Source organism: Argopecten irradians, chromosome 9 (genome assembly GCF_041381155.1).
Source record: "Argopecten irradians isolate NY chromosome 9, Ai_NY, whole genome shotgun sequence".
Classification (NCBI taxonomy): Eukaryota; Metazoa; Mollusca; class Bivalvia; order Pectinida; family Pectinidae; genus Argopecten; species Argopecten irradians.
The window spans coordinates 41,253,700-41,277,462 of NC_091142.1; the positions used below are offsets into that span (position 1 = coordinate 41,253,700).

Sequence of the window (23,763 nt, forward strand, 5' to 3'; positions counted from 1 at the left end):
AGTCACTCCTAACACTTCTGGTATTTTTTACAGGAAACATTAGTTGCTACCATTAATTGATGGGAGATATGACCTACAGAGATTAACTGTGTCATTCTTTAAATTGAACACCGATTGCTACACCGTAGAAGCCGAGATTTTGTCTGTAATGACAAATTAGAACCAGCATGTGTCCTTATTCTGAATTCTGTGTCCACGATTAGAACTCTAATGACTGACACTGTTGTGACCGTAGTGATACCACGAGACCGCCACACGTACAAAAATAGACATAATTCTGCACTTCTTAGGTCATAGTTCTGATTGTACCTGATGTGGCTTCCTTGTACTCGAAAACAGAATTAGAATAAACTCGCTGAACCGAAAGTTACTTCAGTTTGTCCGACGGATTTATTTGTAACTCGACATAAGTTGCACACGTAATTTGAATATTGATTAAGTCAAAGTTTGACGTTAAACACACAAGGGAGCTTTGGTATTTCTCGTGAGTAACGGATCGGTCTATGTTGAAGTCATTAGCTGCACAGAGAATTCATCGAACATTCATGGTTCTTTATTTAAATACGACATTTGTTAACTAAATGTTATCTCTATATGTTTTTATAGTAATTATAATGACATACAAATTCACTTTTATCGACAACAATACCATTGCTACATCCCCCTTTCCCTTCATTGTCTCGATTCTGAACAAATTCAGTGCTTATTAGCAGTACTACTGATCATGAAACCTGATTTTTGTCATTATGACGAGAATCAGATGTCGGGTTTTGAACTTGAAATAAATCTCATCCCCAGGAATAATGACCGGATAATCTTCCATCCTACTGTACCATTGACCTCAGCCAGACACTTTAGATTGACCCTGATGATACTGGGATTTTATTTGACCTCTTAACACGAGTACAAGTTTCCGGACTTTGTCCTCCTCTTCAGATCTGTTCAACGTACAACTGAACATGTATTACCGTTTGGCCGAGCGAACTTTCAACTGCTGGTTGCAATATCTTCTGAACCTGATCTCGTGCCCAATTTATACCCATTACTAATACAAAGGTAACCACATGCAGTCACAAGGATATAATAATCATTATATATACCAAGAACACATTGGGCTTTAAATTTGTTGTTGATTCTTGACTTGGGCTGTTATTTTTATTGGGAATTTTTGTGGACAGTATTCATAGTGGGATTTCATTGAGCCGACGGCATGCAGCAGATACTACGACATTCTGTTTCATTGTTTCAATGACATTATGAAATCCTGATTCAGATCAAATATTACCTTTCATAAAAGAGGTTTTATTGATCAGCATACCACTAAAACGAGGATCACATTTTTGTAACTTACTTGGTGAGATGATAATTTACTCGACGTCATAGTAATATGATGTAAAATATTTCGGTTGTTTTGACTGTGAATTTACCTTAACTTTGTTTAGGGTATGTCAAGAAAACCCGAATGCAAACCATTCAAAATTCCATCGTGACCTTTATATTAGCCCAAACTAAGATGGACTAACTCCTCTAGTTAAGTTAACACCATATGGACCCAAATGTTTTCATATTATTGACCACAGTACCCGGACACTGTATCATTAGTATACAGTGACAGACTATTAATTAACAGTTAATGACCACCCTGACCTGCTCGACCACCACATTAGTATACATGTACACAAGCAATTCAGGCAAATTCGGTCAAACTGTTTGTAAATTAGAATCACGTGCGGGTCGATGGTCAAGATTACCAGTGGTCATCTTCCCACGTCCTGTCGTTTGAAGACATCGACTGGGCACTGGTCAGTTGATCAAAGATGCATCCGAAAAGTGATACAACCGCAAACACTGCCTCGCAGACATAAGTAATTACATTGATGTCCAGCTGTCCATCTGGGAACCATTAGCAGTGGTCAGTCCAGACTAATGACTGAGTAAGATGACCGTTTGACCGGTCCGCAGGGAAATGAGTTTGGTAGATTCGACTGCCATTTTAACCCAGGAGTTCGACAGACAGTTCTAGTAATAGATAGATTATTTCCGCGTGGCTACATATGGTGTTGAAGTAAAAGAACAGTTACTTATGAATGACATTGTTTAGTCATATGTATGCGGATCATATCGTTTACCTTTACGATATTTGACGATAGTGATCCGCCTATGATGACATTCTGATATATACATGTATATATAATCTGTTGATGTTAAGTCACAGACAACGGAGTACATATTAGGGCATGCAGTTTATCGTATTCTCGGGAAATATAATTTCGACGTGTTCAAGATCACCAATTAAAATAACCCTAAAATGCTTTAATCAATGAATTATGCGGTATTTACATTAAATAGAATAACAATAGCACACAATCATAAAAGGATGACCTTCAATATATATGCTTCACGAAATATACCGAACAAGCAGACAGTTGTTTTAAAACGGGAATATCGCTGTATGAAGCTTAGTCATAAATTGTATATATAATACGTGTGCTATACTATCGGAGTTTATATAAAGATATAATCAAACGCTACCGAGATTATGAAGAAAGTGCCAAGTGATAAATTATCAGCGAAACAATATATAAACAATGGTAAATAACAAAGGCTAAAATACGAAACCCTGGAGAAAACCGAAATGGGATATGTCAGCGTAATAGGCATGATAACACTCCTTCTCCCTATGTAACGCCAATAGAAATTTATTAAGTAAATGTATTTGTATACAGAATAAAAAGATATTGGGCGAGAGAACAAGAAAGTACACTGGAAACCAATTAACACTAGTACTTCGAATTGATTAACTCGCTCCTATATGTCACAAGTGCATTTTAATTTAATGATGTCCACGCTGAAGCATTTGTCTTATTGGCATACAAGATAGTAGACTATCTATTCAAACCAGCTAAGTCAGAGAAAGGATGATTTTTTTTGTCTTATAAAAGTTGGACATAATTAGTAAGGTCACCTCTTGATTTCATTATTGCTACAGCTTATTGATGAAAAAGCATGTACTTTAAATATAGATAATGATAAAGTAGTAAGCAGCAAATCGGAGTAATAATAGTATTTTTTGCTGTTTATGTTTTTTCCGGAGTTCTGCGTGTACAAATCTGCATAATTTCCAAATCGACATAATTTCCTAGAATGTATTATGTTACTTTGCAAATCACCACATTGAAACTTCTTTGGCAAATATAAACTACTTTTTAGTTGATTCTGTTTATTTGCCAGACCGTTTCCCTTGGCACCAGGACCTCATGCTGGCCAAAAGTTGAAATGTTTCTCGAGTATGGTGATAAGTCACTTTACATATTCCGTATGTTTTCTATCAAACTGACGGCTGTATCGCATTTAATCTGTTGGCATCGCTTTCAGATTTAATTCGTATTTCTTTTTTGTTTAAATGCCTTTATCATTTTCCCTCTGAAATTCTAGCTTATGTTCTGGAAAAAGATATGTACAAAAATAGAAACAAATTTGATAAATTGATGTTTATTTTCAAGATGAAAATTGAATTAATTTAGTGTTATATGTTTTCACTATAATTCTGAATGGGACCAAATATTACTAGTTGAACTTTTTAAGAGGTGCTCCTAGATACAAATGGTGCAAACTCCGCCATTTTATTCCGTAACGTGTCTGCGGGGGAGTTTTTGAACCGATTATATCACATGCCCTCCCAGATTTCCTGTCAGATTCTGGGAGTCTGTAGTTCGTCCTTGGTTGTATCATGTCAGTCTCGGGTTTATAACCGTCTTACTGTAACAATCCTGTAGTTCTTATCAACCAATGTCATACCAGACCTGACACCTAGGACGGTAGCTTTACACAAACGAGGCTCCGCTCAGTAGCGGTTAGACGTGTTTATACCAGAACTCTATAGCTTTTGTATAGTACTAATACATACACGAAATATTTGTATCTTGCTTCTGTGATTAAAGCACTTACGTAAATAAACAGTCACGTATAACTTTGCTCTGAGAATAAGAAAACTTATAAAACTAGAAATATTGTCACCGCCCCTCTCCGACCAGAATACGAAATATAGTATTGTAAGACACATACGTTTTGGGAAGATCGAACAGACATCCGTTTTTTATGGTCGCTGTAAAGAGATTTTTTTTGCGACCACGGGAAGGAAATTTTGGGATCGTTGATCTCGTTGGAGAGATGGTCGTTTAATAGAGTAAAAATATATAGTGAAAACGCTTGGGGGAATTGAAGTGTTCTTTAGAGCAGAGGGTCGCTTAATACAGATGGTCGTTAGTACAGATTCGACTGTAGATGGAGATTAGGAATGTGTCATTGTTGATTTTGTTTTAAAAATAAAGAGAGTTTTATCTAAGGTAATGCTTTATTATGAAGGCATCACTCATCATTTGCACGCAATTTTGCAAAATTATTCGCTTATCGTCTAGGAAATATGATTGAGATGATCAGATCAATATCAAGACGCGAAAAATTCCCACCAAATCTAACCGATATCAATTGTTTTTGTTGTCAGAAGTACCTCAAACGCTATGGATATCTCAAAGGCGCAAACACGGAAATGACGCAGAATCTGATGTCACAGGAAGACCTCACGGACGCCATCAAGCGGTTACAGAGAATGGGCAACCTAAGCCCGACGGGAATCGTGGGTCAACGCACGATCGCCTTGATGAACCGGAAGCGATGTGGTGTTGAGGACGAGGATATGGGAGAATACGGACGTCGCCGGAAACGATATGTACTGTCGCATTCCCAATGGGATAAAAAAGACTTAACCTATAGGTAAGGACTTTACCGAATAAATGCTACATGTCGTATATTAATATTATAGTTACTTCCCTTCGTTTTACTCCGTCGGTAATTGATGGAGTGAAAAAAGGGAGGTAACTCTGAAAGAACACCGGTGATATTAGAGAATCAGAGACGCCTTGCACCCTGAAACATCTGGTTCGTTAATGTTTGGGTTTATTTCCATGATGTTGTCAACTTAAAACTAGTTAACGTTTCTACAGAGATGTTTTGTTGCAAACATGTTGACATGGGCAATGTCGATGTGATTGTTGGCAAGTAATAGACTGGTCTTGTTTTTGGCCAGTTGAGGCAATCCATGTGAATAGGGGTCGGTGACATACATTTGTCTGGCGATCTTTTGAGTTGTACATGTACCTACCTTTTGGTGCATTCAGCTCTGTGTCTGAACAACATTGTAAACATCGTACGAACGAATGAGTACATGTATGATAACCAGGTGAATTTTGGGGAGAGTGACAGAAGCTAAGGATGGGGATACGAGTCTCGTTATGAAAAAAATACGGAAGTGTACTGTACAGAATTAGTTCTCTGGCAAACTGACATGTTTGCTCCAAGGTTACTTGACAGGTCGCCAACACATGGAGGTTATCCGAATGGAGGATCCATAGGAATTGTGTGGTACTACAAATCCTTATTGGTGTCTATCAATGATTAGAGTTGTTGGAAGGTCAGAGTAGTGATACTAAGCGTTGTAAACTTGTTAATTTGTTTAACTTTTGTTTGTATTTCTCACGAAATATATCACTTTCACCAGAAACAACTCCGTATTATCAGTACTACACGGTGATCTGGCCAGCAAAGATTATAAATCCCTTACTAATGGCATACGTCCATTTCTCTATCCCGACACCGCCCTGTAGTACTGCCAAGTTGTTCTCGTTTGATGTGTTTGTAAATAATACATTGAAACGTAACGTGTTTAAAACGGTTATATAATCCACGTTGCTAGCGATTTGTCCATGTTTTCTAATTATTCAGTGTTTCCCAAAACCTTTAACACATTACGAATGTTTCCATATACAAGCACTGAGGCTGCTGTTGAAAGGACTTTTCACCAAAGTCAGAAACCCGAGTCGTTAAAGTAAGCCCGTCTCAAACAGTCGTCAACCTCAAAACGTGTTTAACATTTTCAAAAATATATCATTTAATCGACAACCAATATGTATTAAATGTTATGTACACTCTTGCAGTTTTGGGTGGTATTATATCATATAATATAACCGTTTTGCATCAAAATATTCAACAAACCTCAATATCCGTTTTGTAAACGAAACATAATGCAGTTTTACAACCTTTGATTGGCGCACTTAATATTACATGTTACAATGTATGTTTGATAGCCTTGACAATCAATTTGCACTTCCGTTTGTCTTGCATCACAACGGTAATAAAAAGATTACGTAACGTTTTAGTACCCCGATGTCTGCACCAACACGACTTACGTCCCTTTAACGAGCCGTGCCCCTGTATAATGTCTCGTGACTGTGTGTTAACGACACCACTCCAATTAGAGGCAAACCTAAACCCTTGATGGAGTCCCCCGCGACACAAGAGTAGATTTCCTCCCTACTATTCTTTGACATACATTCCGCTCTTTAACGAGGTGGTTTTAAAAGCGGAAGTCGTACCAGCCGAATCCAGCTTGTCGACAGCTGGCCCAAATCTGGCTGAATCGGGGACACGGCCGGTGGTGGTAGTGGTGGTAATGAGAAAGTTTCGAAGTCCTGTTCGCATTGCAGCCCCGTCGTGACGGCTATGTATTACGGTGCCACTCTCGGTATTGGGTTTCATACTTTGATATGTACATCTGGCTACGTGCAGTTACCACGACTCTTTCCTTGAGCAGAGCGACGGGTGGAGCTGTGACCAGAGCAGTTTTCCTTCAACAATATCAGAATGGTTTTAACCTCTGCACGGACAGACAGCGGACGGACTGACGGACTTCTGGGATTGTCTGCCCTTGTTCTGTTTGGTTGTGGTGTAGAGGTACAACATCACAACCTGCATGAATGAGGGCGGACGACCAGTTATGGCGGCCATTAGCACGTGCTCGGATTTTATCGTCCATCTTTTTTCTCGTCATGGGAAGATCTAGTACGTTGTCAGGATATGTGACCATGTAAGATAGCTACAGCATTCAGTAATTGTCGTGCCTTCTTTGATTTTTTTTTTATCTCATGGAATATACGCACGTGCTTCAGTTCTTGGCGGTTCCTTAGTAGGTTTATTGTGACCACGTGGTCACGTTTGTGTTATAAGTGCGGAGATTATTACAGAATGGCATTCATATTATCACTAGGGTATATGTATCAATAAGCCTATGCTGAGAAACCATGCGAGACGACTCAGTTGTTTGCTCGGAAGTTTTTGTTGTTTTTGGAATGACAATGGCTTTCAGTTTTCTGGTTTTCTGGTGCATGGGTCTCGGGTTTGTAGGGCTGGTAAGGTTAACAAACAATGTAGGAGTTATTGTAGAGTAATTCAATTTGGCAGGAACCGTACCTCCATCTCGTGTGTATTTATGTTTCTGTGACTGTAGTTATACCTATAGGATAGTTGTGTTGACTGATACTCGACATAGCTTCATCGCTACCAGCAAGTATTGTTATACCATGTTTTACCATTACTACTCGATAAAGTCGCCAAACGTTTACTGTTTCAGTTCTCCGAGAGAATAGTTCGGTAGAATTCTCCGTCGTATTGTTAAAATGAACATCTCTGCTGCCGTCAGCAGTGTTTTACGAGACTTTGGTTTTATTTCAGCAGCAAGTTATAACCAATTTTCCCAGACTAAGATTATTGCACGTGTACATTTATATAAACTCTACTCCTAGGGACGAACTTAAATTGTTATATGATTATTTTAGGGATTTTGATAAGTGGTAATTCCGGTGCCCGAGTAATGTAAATTCTATGTTTCTGGAGTAGGCGATCCTTAAAATAACAACACCTCAGAATTCGATTAACCCTTCATGAGAAGTAGACGTTCTGGTGATCGTTACACTATGTACCATGGGAAGATTGAGACTGCTGGAAAGCGTAGGTATTAGGTTATTACTGGAACCAGATGGTTCAAATTTTACACGAGAGAGGTGCTCTTACACAACGAGTGGCAGTTATTGGGGTTGATGTTGTGTGTGTTTTGTGGAGACTAGTATGGGGTAAGTGATGTAGCGGTTGAAGGCAGTTCTCCATGTCTACAGTTACTTTAGTGGTTTAGTCAATAAAAAATAGAGTTATTCTTGCTTCTTCTGCTGCAACATTTCAATTTCAAATTCGCCTAATAAATATTTCAGTCCCGGATTACATTAACAACAGAATAGGAGCATACACATAACCAAAATAGTTCATATGAATCTGACCTATTCATCATACGCTAAAAAGATTCCTTTTCGCCGAGAAGTGAATGTTTCGGAAAGATAAACACTGGTGTTCTATATATATATTTTATAAACCACACAGAGATGTCATTGTGGCGTGGATTAAACCATAAAACTAGGACAGCGTGAGATTTCCCTTCAAATATCCTCACTCCCTGTCTGTGTAACACGAGATACGCACGCGCGATCTAATCTCACATCTTACAGCAAAATGATCTAAGGAAGTACTTATCGGCTGATGAGGTCACGTGGTCTAGATCATGTGCCCCTGATTCAAATTTCGTATTACATAATGACCAATATGATAACACCTTACCGAACCTCACGTGCGCCCTCTAAATCCGATTAAGCTTTGTTCAGACCAACTTTCTTTATGTTGAAATGTCTTCTTTAGAAATTCAAAAGAATTTTATATTGCTAGATAATTTTCAAGCGGTTTGACGACATTGATTAAATACATTTGTACACATAAAAGTACCACGTTCACACGGGGAGATTGACTCGGGAAATAAAGAAAACCCGATGGAAACCTTCATGAAAAATATCAAGTACTTTATTTAAGTCTTACAGATAGGGTGCGTGGTAAATTAACGCGACTATCATATTTTGCTTTTGTCGAAAATCTCATTATTGTTATAGTTTTCACGGCGACGTCATAAACGTATACATTTCATAAATACGAATTCCTCTCCGTTATCTCCATGAGATCATAGAGTTAAGTAAACGGACGGTTAAATGAAATCTTTTGTTTTCCAATGACGCCATTGTTTACGCTCCCTTGGGGTTTATCAGCACTGAAAGCCTGGATTTCTTTGCCGCTATTGCACCATTGATGATATCCAAAAAGCTATTACATCTACACGCATTTCAAAAGGAAATAATCCTTCTATTCCATATCATTAGTCCATGCAAACAAACTTGTAAGGATACGAGTGTTTTGCTAAAGGCCCAATGAACCATTTAACTTCTACTACAAAAGAGAACCATAGCCGTAGTACAAAGGACTACAGTATTTCCTAAAATGTTTATTGCGGTGGTAACGCATGTTGTACGACGTCAGAAAGGCAACTCGGGGTCTTAGCGTGTTTTTAGAAAGCCCATTATAGAGTAGAGCTAACCAAAACATCATGTATATATGTATTTGGGCCTTCTATCAGACGTCAGGAAGTCTGAATACCAATATAAGTACTGCAGATAAATATATATATGTAATGGGTATAAGTACTGTTGGCGTTCAGAAAGTCTACATTCGCTTGTGTGACTTTAAAAGCACCATAACTATATGCTACATTATACCTTTCATTAATATGCATAAGAAAATTATATCTAATATTTCCACTCAACATCGAACTAAGGTTGGTTCAGCAGTAGACCCCTTGTTCTAATGATATTTCTACCTAACTGAGACTTTCACGTTAAGACTTTCTATATAATAATTATACATGAATATCAAACCCAACCGTGCTAATAGATACATACAACACCCCAGTAGGTAAATACAACACCCCAGCAGGTAAATACAACACCCATCAGGTAAATACAACACCCCAGCAGGTAAATACAACACACATCAGGTAAATACAACACCTCAGCAGGTAAATACAACACCTCAGCAGGTAAATACAACACCCCGGCAGGTAAATACAACACCCCGGCAGGTAAATACAATACCCCAGCAGGTAAATACAATACCCCAGAAGGTAAAAACAACACCCAGCAGGTAAATACAATACCCCAGCAGGTAAATACAACACCCCAGCAGGTAAATACAACACCCCAGCAGGTAAATACAACACCCCAGCAGGTAAATACAACACCCCAGCTGGTAAATACAACACCCCAGCAGGTAAATACAACACCCCAGCAGGTAAATACTACACCCCAGCAGGTAAATACTACACCCCAGCAGGTAAATACAATACCCCAGCAGGTAAATACAATACCCCAGCAGGTAAAAACAACACCCAGCAGGTAAAAACAACACCCCAGCAGGTAAATACAACACCTCAGCAGGTAAAATCAACACCCCAGCAGGTAAATACAACACCCCAGCAGGTAAATACAACACCCCAGCAGGTAAATACAACACCCCAGCAGGTAAATACAACACCCCAGCAGGTAAATACAACACCCCAGCAGGTAAATACAACACCCAGCAGGTAAATACAACACCCCAGCAGGTAAATACAACACCCCAGCAGGTAAATACAACACCAAAGCAGGTAAATACAATACACCAGTAGGTAAATACAACACCACAGTAGGTAAACACAGTAGGTAAATACTACACCACAGTAGGTAAATACAATACCCCAGCAGGTAAATACAACACCAAAGCAGGTAAATACAACACCTCAGCAGGTAAATACAACACCAAAGCAGGTAAATACAATACACCAGTAGGTAAATACTACACCACAGCAGGTAAATACTACACCACAGTAGGTAAATACAATACCCCAGCAGGTAAATAAAACACCCCAGCAGGTTAATACAACACCCCAGCAGGTAAATACAACACCCAGCTTCTTGGGAAGGTAAATCTGTATTGGAGCATGCTGCTCTGATATACACAGGTAGCGGACACTGTATAGTTCCGTTTCATTTGATAGATAACGCTGTGCCACGACATTGTCAACGGGGGATGACGGGAAGGTTTGGGATGATCAAGGGCCTATTCCTATAATACATCTTGTACAAGTATCTAAAGCACTTTGGGGATAAAGTACCCTTTTATTAGGCGTGGTTAAAAGGGAAAACAAATAGATAAATCGAAAATCAATATGCGTCTGCTTTGCTTCCGTATAACCGCCTCCGGAGAAGCTCGGTATAGATGTAAGACATGACTTCCGGTGAAACCCTACCTGCATGTTACTTCCGTTATGACGGACTTGCTGCCATGCAGCCGTACAAAAAGCTATCGCGGCTCACCGCAGTATATGTTATTGTCAGATTAGTCTGTATTTATTTCTGTTCGGTTTTAGATTTTTAGTCTGACGTCTTGATTTCGGTTACTACTTTTCCCGTCTGTGTAAGAAAAACCTACGATGGCGATGAACCTCTAGCTTATCAGAGTATTTTTTTACTCGTTTTCTAAATGACCATAAGACAATTACGATTGTAAACAATGGGTGTATCATTTGGTCAAACTTAGCTAGCCAAGGCTATACAGTCCGATACTCGGTTGCTGGGGGAGTATCAGACTTCGAAGCATGTACAACGTTTAGCGGATGTATTAATTAATTCTCATTGGCACTATTTGCGATTACCCTTGGCTAGCGAAGTTGGGATTGGTCTTAAACATTTGTGTGATTCTACGATTTTCACCGAAAGCTTTACCAGGTAGATAGCGACAACAAGTAGGAAATACATGTAGCTTATTGAAACTGATGGATTTTGTGTTAATGTTATACTTCAGATAACAATCATTTTAACTATAAACTCTCACTTTGACTTAGAATTCAAATATTTCTATATTCTATGAGAGATAGACATGTGCCTCGCCCATAGAGAACCTTCCCAATACTTCAGCTCTGTAACATACCATGTCGATTAGATATATGTGATAAAAAACAAACAAACATTAAACGATGAACATAAAATAACATATACAACTATTAACCTATCGAATCTTGCTGTTCTGACATTTTGTAAATGCAAAAAATGTCGATTCCAAATTGAGCTTAATCGTGCTGGCCAACAAAGGGTAAACCGTTTTTACTCTAAAACTTCTAAAACGTTGGCCATTTTCTTCTGTATATTAATCCACGCTGTGTTCGCCTCTGCACTTTCCCATGACCCACCAAGTGTGCTGTAAGAGGGCGAACGGCCCATTGAGATCAGGTTTACTAACGTGTACTTACCGGCGGTTTTATGAATCGTCTAGAAGGCAGTTGTTTTTGTCATCTAATTTTAACCCGGGAAATGAACAGAGTAGAGTCATGGTGCCATGAATTTCACGAAGAGTTAAAAAAAAGAGTATCATAAACGATTCCATCTAGCGATTTGTATGAGGCATGAGTGCTTCGTTTTCTACAGAGAGGATTGGTATTGTATGTTATAACAGACAGCATGACCGATAATGATCGCAATGTATCTGCTGCACCCTGTAAAACACATTGTAATTGGTAGGACAAAGCAACAGAAGTGTCGTTTTTCATTAATGAAACGAGAAACAAAGCAAGTGCGTCTGTTCTAAAATATCACCGAAACAATTAACTTTACCCGAGATAATAACGCAGTTTTGATTAAGGAATAAAACTCCATTTCTAGCAAATGGTCAATGGTGGTACTTATCTGTAACTGTCGCCGCAATTAACCTGCTAAATCGCAGACAATGCGTCTTTAATTGAGCTGTCAGCCTCGGTCTGATGTATGACATTGTCGTAAACGACCGATAGAGGGCACTAGACACTTCCGGTCGATAAACCATTTTTATACTATCCGATGTCTTGTCATCGTTATGTTCATTTTGGTTTTCTAATATGTAAGACTTACCAAATGTATTAGCATTTTAGATTATAAAGCTAATTGGCGTAGGAACACACACATACTCATTCTGTCATCAAAGTCTGTGACATATAACAGAGTACACCCACACACATGGCCTTCCACCGGCAGGTATTATAAAATATAGTCCCAGTTCAAACCTTTGACCTTCAGACACTACATGGGAATCGACGGCGCCACCCAGTTTAAACTGGATATGTACAAATTGCCTGTTTCATGGCAAAAGCAACAATAGTTAGAAGTGAAATACATACATAATAAACATATAACGTGTGCATGAGATATTGGCCCAGTATTACACCAGCTGTTCTATGTCAGGTCGCTTTGACTATACACAGGAGAGAAAATTGGCTGACTCTCAGCTTACAGTTGATCACAAAAGGTGCGGATCACGAACTAGTCATTACATGTAAATGCTATTTTTGTTTAGATAATATGATAATATCGGAATATAGAAACCAAGACCTGGAAGCGGGGGTCACTGAAATGAACGATTTATATTTCATACCGAGGAAAACTTGCTACGGATATAGTTATCATCAAACACATTTCTGGATAGTTATTCAAAATAAATTGGTCTAAAGGTATGATTGTCCCTCACTAACATAAAGGGACACACATTTATTGTTCACAAAAGTCTATTTCACTGTCTAAATTTAGTATTGTAAGTATAAGCCAATATTAGAGCATGTGCTTTTATCGCACGTCCCTCTCACCAATGCAGTTAACCAATGTAGCCGGTGTTCGATTCCCCATGTATAAAACGGTCGTAGAGCACTTATATTTATTCTTCCATGAATTTAGACTGAAATAACGTACATACATATTTCATATAGTTTCAGAGCGCTAATTATTCTCATCATGTCTGGCAAAATTGGGATACTGATGAGAGCAGAAAGTTGTAAAAATACGACGCTGACATATAAACACAACAACAGTAACAAATTATATAACAAGGGAGTAATTAATTAGTGCCAAGTCTGGGCGGTGATTTATGTCCGTGATTCAGTTCCGTAAATAAACAGTTAGACCTCTGCTGTCAGGATCCATACATTATCAGCTTTCTGTCAGGGTGTGAGATGGATCATCCTGAGGTTAGTGACATCGCCGGCTTTGTGTGCTGATCAGCCTGTGTGCCTCATCAGTCAGCGTAGATCCCCCTCCTTTACATCCCCCTTTTACTCCCTCCCTCCATATCCCCTCTCAATGAATTAAAGTACCCAAGAGAAAGCGTACCCAGTCTCTGTGACTCACCCGTTTATTTAGCTTCAGAATCTTTGTCCAAGCTTGGTTGGATGAACGATTGATGAACGATCAATCGATCAGGTGTATTGAAGACAATTAGTTGTTCCCAAGCAATTCAGGGTAATAAATGAAAATTTTATGTAGGATAGTGTATATGAAATATTGATAAATGTTTTGGCCTTGGGCGATGCTCTTTCCAAACAATTACCTAAAAAATCTGTACTTTTAAGATAAAAATATCAACCAATTGTAATGGAACTAATAATGCATTGCTTAGAACACGTGACCCCTATACGGCGTCGTCAGCCAAGCGTGACCTCACCAATTTATACATTAAAATCACACTATCACGGTTAGATTATCTCGGTATGATGTCCTGAATCACAGACACTGAGAGATTTTACAAACCGTTTTTATCTCGAACAGACGCGTACAGATATCTTATTTATTTGGTAATCTGAAGGGGTTTTCCAAACTCGTCATCTCCAGAGATTCAGAGCCAGAATATGTAAGATCCTTATCGATCCCCCTTGGCTACTTGCGAATCTGTTAAAGTTAATCAGCACAGACTGTTAATGGGTTTCTACATAATACAATGTTTTAGTGTTAAGGTATATAGTCGGAGTTATCCGCGACAAGTATCCCGGTGATACCAACACCCGTTTTATCTCACTAATTGATTGGTCTTTTTCTTAATTTTATAAAATCTTATTAAACAAACAAAAAAGTCTCATTGTAAATAATTTTGGTATGATAATTATATTTTTGTATAAATAATAATTACAATTGTCGAATTATTTATTAGCAGATATAAGATAGCTTTAACATTGTATAAAATGAAGTAAAACTATGAATTATCAGTAGATATAATATATATTTGTATAAATTCACATCTCTGTATTATAAGTGGATATAAAATATCTGTATACAAATCTGAATTAAAACTATGACTTATGAGCTGATATTCAACAGATCAACTCTAATGCGAATTTCCATTCAGTAGGATCGGTAACACTGAATGTATAACAAAAGCTGGAACATGAACAATTTATTTATATACATTTGAAAAGATGTTGACAGATGGTTCGATGGAATGCAATGCCAGCCGGCTTCACAGCAAGATTATTCACGAATCGATTTGGGATAAAATGAAACATTTACATAGTATTTTTCTCTTTTTTTTTTTGTACCAGCATAAATGGAATAAATTTCCAAACTTAAAAAGAAGACAATCTTTATTAACGAAACTTATTAATTGATGGGGTCTTGGCTTTCAACTTCGGATATGGATTTCACATCGATCTTGATATCATTGCATAATTTGATCAGGACATCTTGCAATGAATCACGTGTCCACGGAAATATATAAAGGCATGCATTCTAGTGTCCTTGACATAGCTGACAAGACGTCCGTCCATTTTGTTCTCAATTACCATTACCAAACGGGAGTATATAACACGTGTATATAAAGCATATACCTTACAGCATTTATCCGTTCGCGTTAATCAATCATTTAGTAATGTCAAGTCAGGAATAAAATTATTTCCTATGGTTACAGTTTGCACTTTAAGTTATTAAGTATTTAACGCTTAAAAGGCTAATTATCGCGACATTTTGAGTAATAATTTGAGATGCAAAAGATACAAATGGGTTTGTCGAAGTGGATTTACAAATTAATGAGTGTGTAAAACAGACGGACATGAACAAAGGGTGCTTCATAAGTTATCCTCGCTATTTTTTCCTGTGTGTTTTGTATAAAGTAGGTCGTAAATGTATACCGATGTCTATAGGCCATTTAAAGCGAGACAAACCGCAGACTTTAAGGAATATTTGCGGTAAAATCATTTTGCATTTAACATTGTGCAATTTCGCACTCTGTCACCTCCATTCTCTACCGAGTGTTAACCGCATCACACGGGAATGTCTATCCTGTTTTCGACTTTAAAATGTACACACCCGAAATCCTTTTAATTATTGTAATTCAACTTAATTAAATCAACCGTCGACCATGTACGCACGAAAGGCAGTGTGAATAATATCACAGCAGGACAAGCAATAGCAGTTGTGGTGACATGTGTTTGAATACTATCACTAGGTGGCGGTGACGTAGTTTTCTCTGATTTTGATTGGATCGCGCCGTGATTACCCTGACAACGACTGATGATGCTGGAGGTATCGGACATTAGACTGTGGACGTGGCGTGGTTTAGTCATACCTAGTTTTTACCGCGTTATGACTCACGTGCGTTGCATGTGAGCCGATATGTACGGTTTGGGTTCTGTTTATTTACAGAAAACCTAACTTGCTAATACATACGATTAACTTTTTACATATTCACCGAGGTTTTTGCCATTGGCCCTCTTCGCCACAATGTATATGAAGAGTGATTCTGGAGTAGTAACGCTGAAAATGCAGGCATTTATAGTGACTACTTAGCTGAGTAATTGTGTACCACTTATCTTTACGGTAGAATTGTCGCACGTGGTATGGGGCAAATGAGTCTCTTCATGTCACCGTAGAGGCAATGACAAAAAAAGACATTTAAATGAGAAAATAAGGCATAACTATATCTTTCCGTTTGGGAGGGGCTGAGGTTTTCCCTCGTAAGGGAGGAGAAATTTTAGATAAGATATTTATATGAATAATTATACAATTAACTATACAGTTAACCCCATATTAAGGGCTCTGGAAGGGGAATTGATAGTTCCAAATGAATTTTAAGTGAGCTAGTTTAGAGAAAATTCATTAACAAGGAAAAATTGTGTTTAATTTTCCTTGGGTTAGGAAAAGACACGACGCGACATTAAAACGTGTTTGTGAAAAACTATAATTTTATATATCCCTCGCTTTTACCGAAATTACCCGTTTCATAAACAATTTTGTTTTTTATCACAGATATTTGATAAAAATAAGTAAAAGCGTAAAATATATTGATGGTACCATGTATTGAAACACGCATTTCAGAGCCGAGTGAAATTACATGTAGATTCAGTTCGTACATGACACTACCAGTTGACACCAGCAATTGGAAAAGAATACTCTCTAGATAGCCTTCGTAGAGCCCAAATGAAACAAAGATCTGGACAGTAGTATACCCAAATTCTATAAATGATCGAGTCATTTACCTATTGCGCCAAAGTATATACCTCAAAAGATCATGTGTTCTGTCAAACTCATTTTGCAGCATTTCGTCTTCTCTCAGATGTGAGACAAATGACACACTGTTAACATCTTAGTACATTATCAGCCTAAAGGATCCGCATCCGACTTTCTTGTATGCCTTACAATCACCAGTTCTTTGGGCTCTGCAACAATTTTATCAGAAAGAACTGCATTTTTTTAGTCAAAAATGGAGATTTTCAATGATATATTTTGTTCCCTTTTATAATATTGTGATATAAGTTGGACATACTCTGAGCTTAGCATTCCTCTATTATAAGTATATGTCAGTTTAGAAATGTTAATTGGAGTATCACCATACGAATTCTGTCCAATCAGCAGATTCCATAGGCTGGTCGAGTGGACCACTCGATTTGATATTTGAATACGGAAATGGAACGGCTGCTGCGTTATGTTTCACGGCATCAAGTGACACACATTTCATAACGTTTGAAATGGTGCCAAGACGGGTTTAACGAGCGTTGTCTAGTGTGTTCTGTCAAACAAGCGCCCCGGAGACCACATGTAAAACATTAATGCACTGGGGATTAAAGATGAGTCCTCCATTATTAATCAATTAACGCCGGTCCGAAAATATTCGCTTTCGTCTGTTGATCTATTCTCGGCATACATCCACATTATATGAAATTATATGGTACTTATGGTAGATTATGGTGTTTGCCAATTTGCGATTACATGATGCATTCATGGAGAAGTTGTTACGATGCTTCAGCAGTTTTATTCCTTGATGGGTTTGAATCACCAGTCCACTTCGTCTTTCGTAGATGTTGAGACAAAGACAATGTTGCTTGATGTTCATGGTACACTTCAGTGAGACAGCGCTATACAAAGGGCAAAAGTTTCCACAATAACAAAAAACATACCACAGCCTCCTGATACAGACAGACATACACATATAACACATCACATACAGGGAAGGCCAGACACACAGGCATACACACACAACACATCACATACAGGGAAGGTCAGGCATACAGGTATACACACACAACACATCACATACAGGGAAGGCCAGACATACAGGCATACACACACAACACATCACATACAGGGAAGGCCAGACACACAGGCATACACACACAACACATCATATACAGGGAAGGTCAGACATACAGGCATACACACACAACACATCACATACAGGGAAGGCCAGACATACACACACAACACATCACATACAGGGAAGGCCAGACATACACACACAACACATCACATACAGGGAAGGTCAGACATACAGGTATACACACACAACACATCACATACAGGGAAGGTCGTCTCGAACTGACTTTAGATGTTAATAGCACGTAAGACAATCAATCAACCTAATATAAATAATGGAATTATTTAATATATTACTCAATAATTTTATTTCATTTTACAGAATACTAAATTACACACCTGATATGCAAATGGGTGAAGTACGACAAGCGATACAAGAGGGGTTCCAAGTGTGGAGTGACGTCACAGATCTTACTTTCACGGAGATTCCGAGTGGCGTGGCAGATATCATGATCAAGTTCGCCAATGGCTATCACAAGGATGGCTACCCCTTTGATGGCAAAGGTATGAACGTTTGTGATGCGTCGGGAAATATATATGAAGTTAATCTTCTGGTCCGAATGCAGAACAACACATAGGTTGATGTGTCTGTGGTATATCTTTTAGGGTCATCGAATTAAAGTCAACGAACCCAAATAAAACATTATAGTTGCCATAGCATTACAGAACTCTTGTTGGCAGAAACATATTTCTTATGCTTCATCGGCTTCAGAGTTTGAGGAACCTCTATCTCCTCGTCAGGTAGATTGTTTTTCAAATCATTTTTTCTACACGTAGTGTTGCTAATCACGGAACCACAAGTTATCGTACGTTCACGACTTTATGACATCCATACCCCGACAAATGATCCTGGGTCAGGACCACTTTTCCCAGTGCCACACCCATTATAGGATGTGCATGTCCAGACATCATGCATTGTCATGGTAACGTGGTATCGTTTTTCTAAAGTGCATAGCCTTGACGGTCTAGAGACACTATACAAGATAATACGTACAGAAGCGTTTAGCGGAGATTTACCGGAAACGAAGCGCTGCTCACATTTGTACCGTTTTATTTTAACTTCATTAACTCATTCTGTTTTGTCGCGTCTGTTTCAGAAAATATTTGATCGTAACTAGGAAAGTAATCCGGGGTTGTCTGTAAAAGTATTTCTTTTGATGTTTGATTTAAAAACACTAAAGAAAGTGTCGGCTTCGGATGTACATATTGAAACAGGCATGTAGGGGAAATAGTACTGTTAGGTTTTTATTGGGAATTAACATGACAGGGGCTCGGCATTGTGCCAGAGAGGTGTCGGATAGCAGTCGAGGAGGGGATGTAGGAACGGGTGTTGCACCAGTGCAAATCGGGCGCTGATGGAATGGCACCAGCCCTAACTCTCTCAAATCCTTAATATATTGTTCTGTACCTGTTCATTTTACATTGGACTGGCTTGTATTTTACACTGCCAAATGTTTCAAGTTATTACTTACATCAATGTAATCCGTTATTGCTGGTGCTATTTCTAAACGTCTTTGTCAGCACAGATGTGTCATGTACATGGTCGTCGTGATAAAGAAGGCATGAGATAAATAATCCTGTATAAAATATGAAATTCAAATTCTAATATTTTATCTCCTGTGACATGTGGGAGACAGCTGTATTGATAGAACCTAAGACATGAAGTAAAACGGCCTTGACTTTCATGTATTTCAGAATCAGCAGCTGGCGTGTCGCCATCTTGGTTTTGGCTCGAGCGCTTGTCTTTCGAACAAGTTTTGTCCATTTTATCATCCTACTGAATATCACAAAGTTTTATTATTTAAACACAAGACAAGGAAAGGCAATACACGTCCCAATCCATCTAAATTTTATCAGTCAAATAAAGAAATAAAAGTTCTATTAATGACTCGAAGCCAACACGAACACGCGAGAAAAACGTTAGCATAGTCAGCGAATACAATGACACTTATACTGCCTCATTAAAAAACGTTCCATAATTTTTTTTTTGATTTATGAATTTAAAGAACCTTTACAACAAAACATAAATGTTAAAACTGTTTGATAAATAAACTGTTTCTTTTAGGGTTGATCCTTGCGCATGCGTTCTACCCAGGGCCAGACAAAGGAGGTGACACCCATTTTGATGATGATGAACATTGGACATATAACTCACAGGAAGAAGGTAACATACATGATGATATATGATTTATTGGTTGTCATCACATTCACCCTAAGATACATTTGGAGTATTCTACTTCAAGACCTGGGACAGTCCATTTTGAAATTACATGGGTGAATGGGTTTATTTTGCACTCTTACCCTTACAACGGGTTTCAACGCAGGGTTTGTGGTTGTATATTTGCGCTAATTCCCTTACTGAATGGGTTTATGGGTTGTACGCAAGCGCTGCGAGCAAACAACTGAACCCTTATTTTTGATACAGGGATAACGGATTTTGTGGCCGAGGTCATGACACCGTTGAATTCCTTGTGAGAGAGACGATAGACTTGTGAAGATGATGTTGGTGTAAAATAGCATGTTGTCACAAACCCAGACCATCGCCACCAAATACCACCTCCAAGGATTAAAATTGATTATTTCAAAGATTTCACGTCTAAACCAATTTCACATAAAAATGTATTTATTTTTGGAAACATTATTTGAAAACTTGTCAGAAGTATTGGGTTACCATGCCGCTCTGGTATTAACAAACGTTAACGAGAGAAGCATGTCTGGCCGAATGTCTAAATATACATGTTTCTCATCCACGTGATGTAACTGCATACAAACTTTATGACTAACTGCCGAATCCTCATCAGATCTGTTTAACAATAGACAGTCAGAAACGCTTTATATGATGGATATAAATATCAAAAAGGATGTATCAAAAGGATTTACTGTAAAAATGCATTATTTTATGTTCATTCATCTGCAATTAGGAAAATATGCTCAAGTTTCTGAAAAAAAACAATGTTACATGTATACCCTAAAACGCCTTTATCGTTGTTTTGGTGTAATTTTCATGTACATGTATTAAAATGAATCCAATTCCTTTCGGTTGTTTTATGTTTTGTTAGCGCAGGTATCATATGTAAATGTCATTATACTCAGTATTTCAGATATAAATGAGAAAAAAATGTAGTATGTACAACTATACATTTTTGTACTCAATACTTTATTCTTAATTACTATATCATGTCTAAGCATATGAAGTCGCTGAACTATGAAAGGATACAATCGACAGAATTTTTCTTTGCATTTCATTCAAATAGTAGTCACATGGACAACTTATGTGTTGTGACTATATTTCTTTATTACTCGTGTTGCGAACACTTCGTATATGTTTTTTTTTTTTTTAAATATTTGTTTCAGTTTGTATCCAATTTCAATTGTGTTTTCTTTGGCAGGAGTTGACCTGTTCATGGTAGCAGCCCATGAATTCGGCCATGCTCTTGGTCTCGGCCACAGTAACGAGCCCGGGGCTCTCATGTATCCTTGGTACCAAGGCTACCAGGCAAACTTCCGGCTCCCTCCTGATGACGTCATCGGTATACAGACTCTATATGGTAAGTCATTATATAGCTATACAAAGCAGACTGATGTAGGTTTGATGTTGATGAATCAAAAACATTGAAGTGAATGGTATTTAATAATGATGAGTTGTGCTTTCAATGATTGTTTTCACAAACGATTTTGATCAGAAATGTAAATAGTCTGCCAAAATAAGTTACCATTGTCTTCGAATGTTAATGGGCTGTATAGTATACATGTACAAAAAGTTTTAATATTCAGTTTCGAACTGCATTCCATAGGTGCCCGAGTTCGTCTTCCTCCTTCCAAAGATAAACCAACCCCTCGCCCCCCCAGTCGGGTTACCCCACGTGTGCCCCGCCCTCGCACTACCCACCGCCCACGTGATCCCGTCACACCGAGACCTCCGTACAGGGGAGAAGATATTGACCCCTGTAATACACCTTTTGACGCCATCGCCGTTCTGCGCGGAGAGCTCTTCCTGTTCATCGGCGAGGTAAGTTGGACACCGGCATATTATTTCTAATGATTGACAGCACCTTATAACTAGTACCATAATCTGGTTTTTTTTTTCAATAGAAATGAATTCATTCAAATGAAGTTTCCTATAATGATTAATGACTCATTTCCAATAGTGATATGATGTAAATACACACAAAACAAGGCTGTGGGCTGGACGAACAAAATGATATTGTGAAATCAAGTTAATTATGTTTTTATTGTTAATATAAGCTACAAAAACGACCAGAAGAACAACAACAGCAAAAGCAATAATATTTTTAATGGCTGCAAAAAAACAAAACAAAAAAAGCATTAAGCGCACACCTGTTCATTGCCATGTTCTAAACATGTCATGTATGGTAGACAACTTAGGGTGGTGGACACTAATAGACGAACGAATCTCTATGAAATAAAACAGCATGTGTATAGGTGGGATGTTTTGTTGTAGTATTTCTGGCGACAGACAGACCAGGGACTGATCAGTCAAGAGAAAATCAGTCTCCACTCATTCTGGATGGGACTACCACACGAGGTGGATCATATAGACGCTGTGTTTGAGCGCCTTAACGACCAGAAAATCATCTTCTTTATCGGTACGTGTAGGTTTTAATGTGAGAGTCTCGGTGCTCATACTTACAACATGGCTGAGCCATTGGACTTTGTCTTCTAGCATGTTTGATCAATCATGTTCTTGTGTGACTGTACGAGCAAAAAGTCAAGTTTAAAATGGCAGTGTAGTCTAGCGTTTGTTTTAAAAAAATGTTCATGAATTTAATTGTTCCATATTCTCATGAGAGTTCCTTTATATTCAGCTAAAGTACATTATGTATTTGTTTATTTTGATCATAACCAATTTGCACATATTCCGCTTAACCAGTTGGCATATATTTATGTGTATTTTATGACTATTGAACTCTATTGGAATCCATCAAACTGTGACAATTTTTGAGAATGTGGCCTATCTCTGAAGTATTTTCGAGCATAAACTATATCATCTCACATCTATATTTCTCAATATTATATAGATATTAGATGACAGAATATATGCTTTATGATGTGTCCCTGTAAATTGACCACGTGATCTTCCACTCCAGGCGACCGTTACTGGGTATACAACAGTAATTCCCCCGTGGCCCATTTCCCACCGGAAGGGCGTCCAATAACGGAGTTTGGAATTCCGTCGGACGTGAAGAAGATCGACGCCGCTTTCGTGTGGAGCTACAACTCTAGAACCTACCTTATAAGTGGGGATATGTACTGGAAACTGAATACAGAGAATAATCATATTGAGATGGACTACCCTCGGGATATGAGTATATGGCGGAAAGTTCCGGTGGACGTCGGTACCGCCTTCCAGTACAACACAGGTACGTAGTGGCTCCCCACCCCTGGGAATTAATATATACCAACTCCTTTGCAAATTTTGGAGCATATTAAAGCCAATTAAGATATGATGACTAATTCCGGATTTGACCTACATTTGTAGGATAATTATCATCGTTCAGTCCTAATTGCATCATATTCTGTTACACATGATTTAAGTATCCCATTTCACTCAATGTTTTTGTCAAAT

General features: G+C 38.2%; 1 protein-coding gene across 4 annotated transcripts in view; it reads left to right on the forward strand.

The window, feature by feature from the left end:
* The window catches only part of LOC138332357 (matrix metalloproteinase-17-like), a 43,145-nt gene that overhangs the window by 14,646 nt on the left and 4,736 nt on the right, over positions 1-23,763 (forward strand). For all 4 annotated transcript variants that reach the window (XM_069280436.1, XM_069280437.1, XM_069280438.1 and 1 more), the window contains exons 3-9: positions 4,505-4,773; positions 18,499-18,680; positions 20,242-20,340; positions 21,566-21,724; positions 21,971-22,185; positions 22,639-22,783; positions 23,285-23,557. In XM_069280436.1, the coding sequence (XP_069136537.1) occupies positions 4,505-4,773; positions 18,499-18,680; positions 20,242-20,340; positions 21,566-21,724; positions 21,971-22,185; positions 22,639-22,783; positions 23,285-23,557 (1,342 nt within the window). The remainder of the gene's footprint in view (positions 1-4,504; positions 4,774-18,498; positions 18,681-20,241; positions 20,341-21,565; positions 21,725-21,970; positions 22,186-22,638; positions 22,784-23,284; positions 23,558-23,763) is intronic.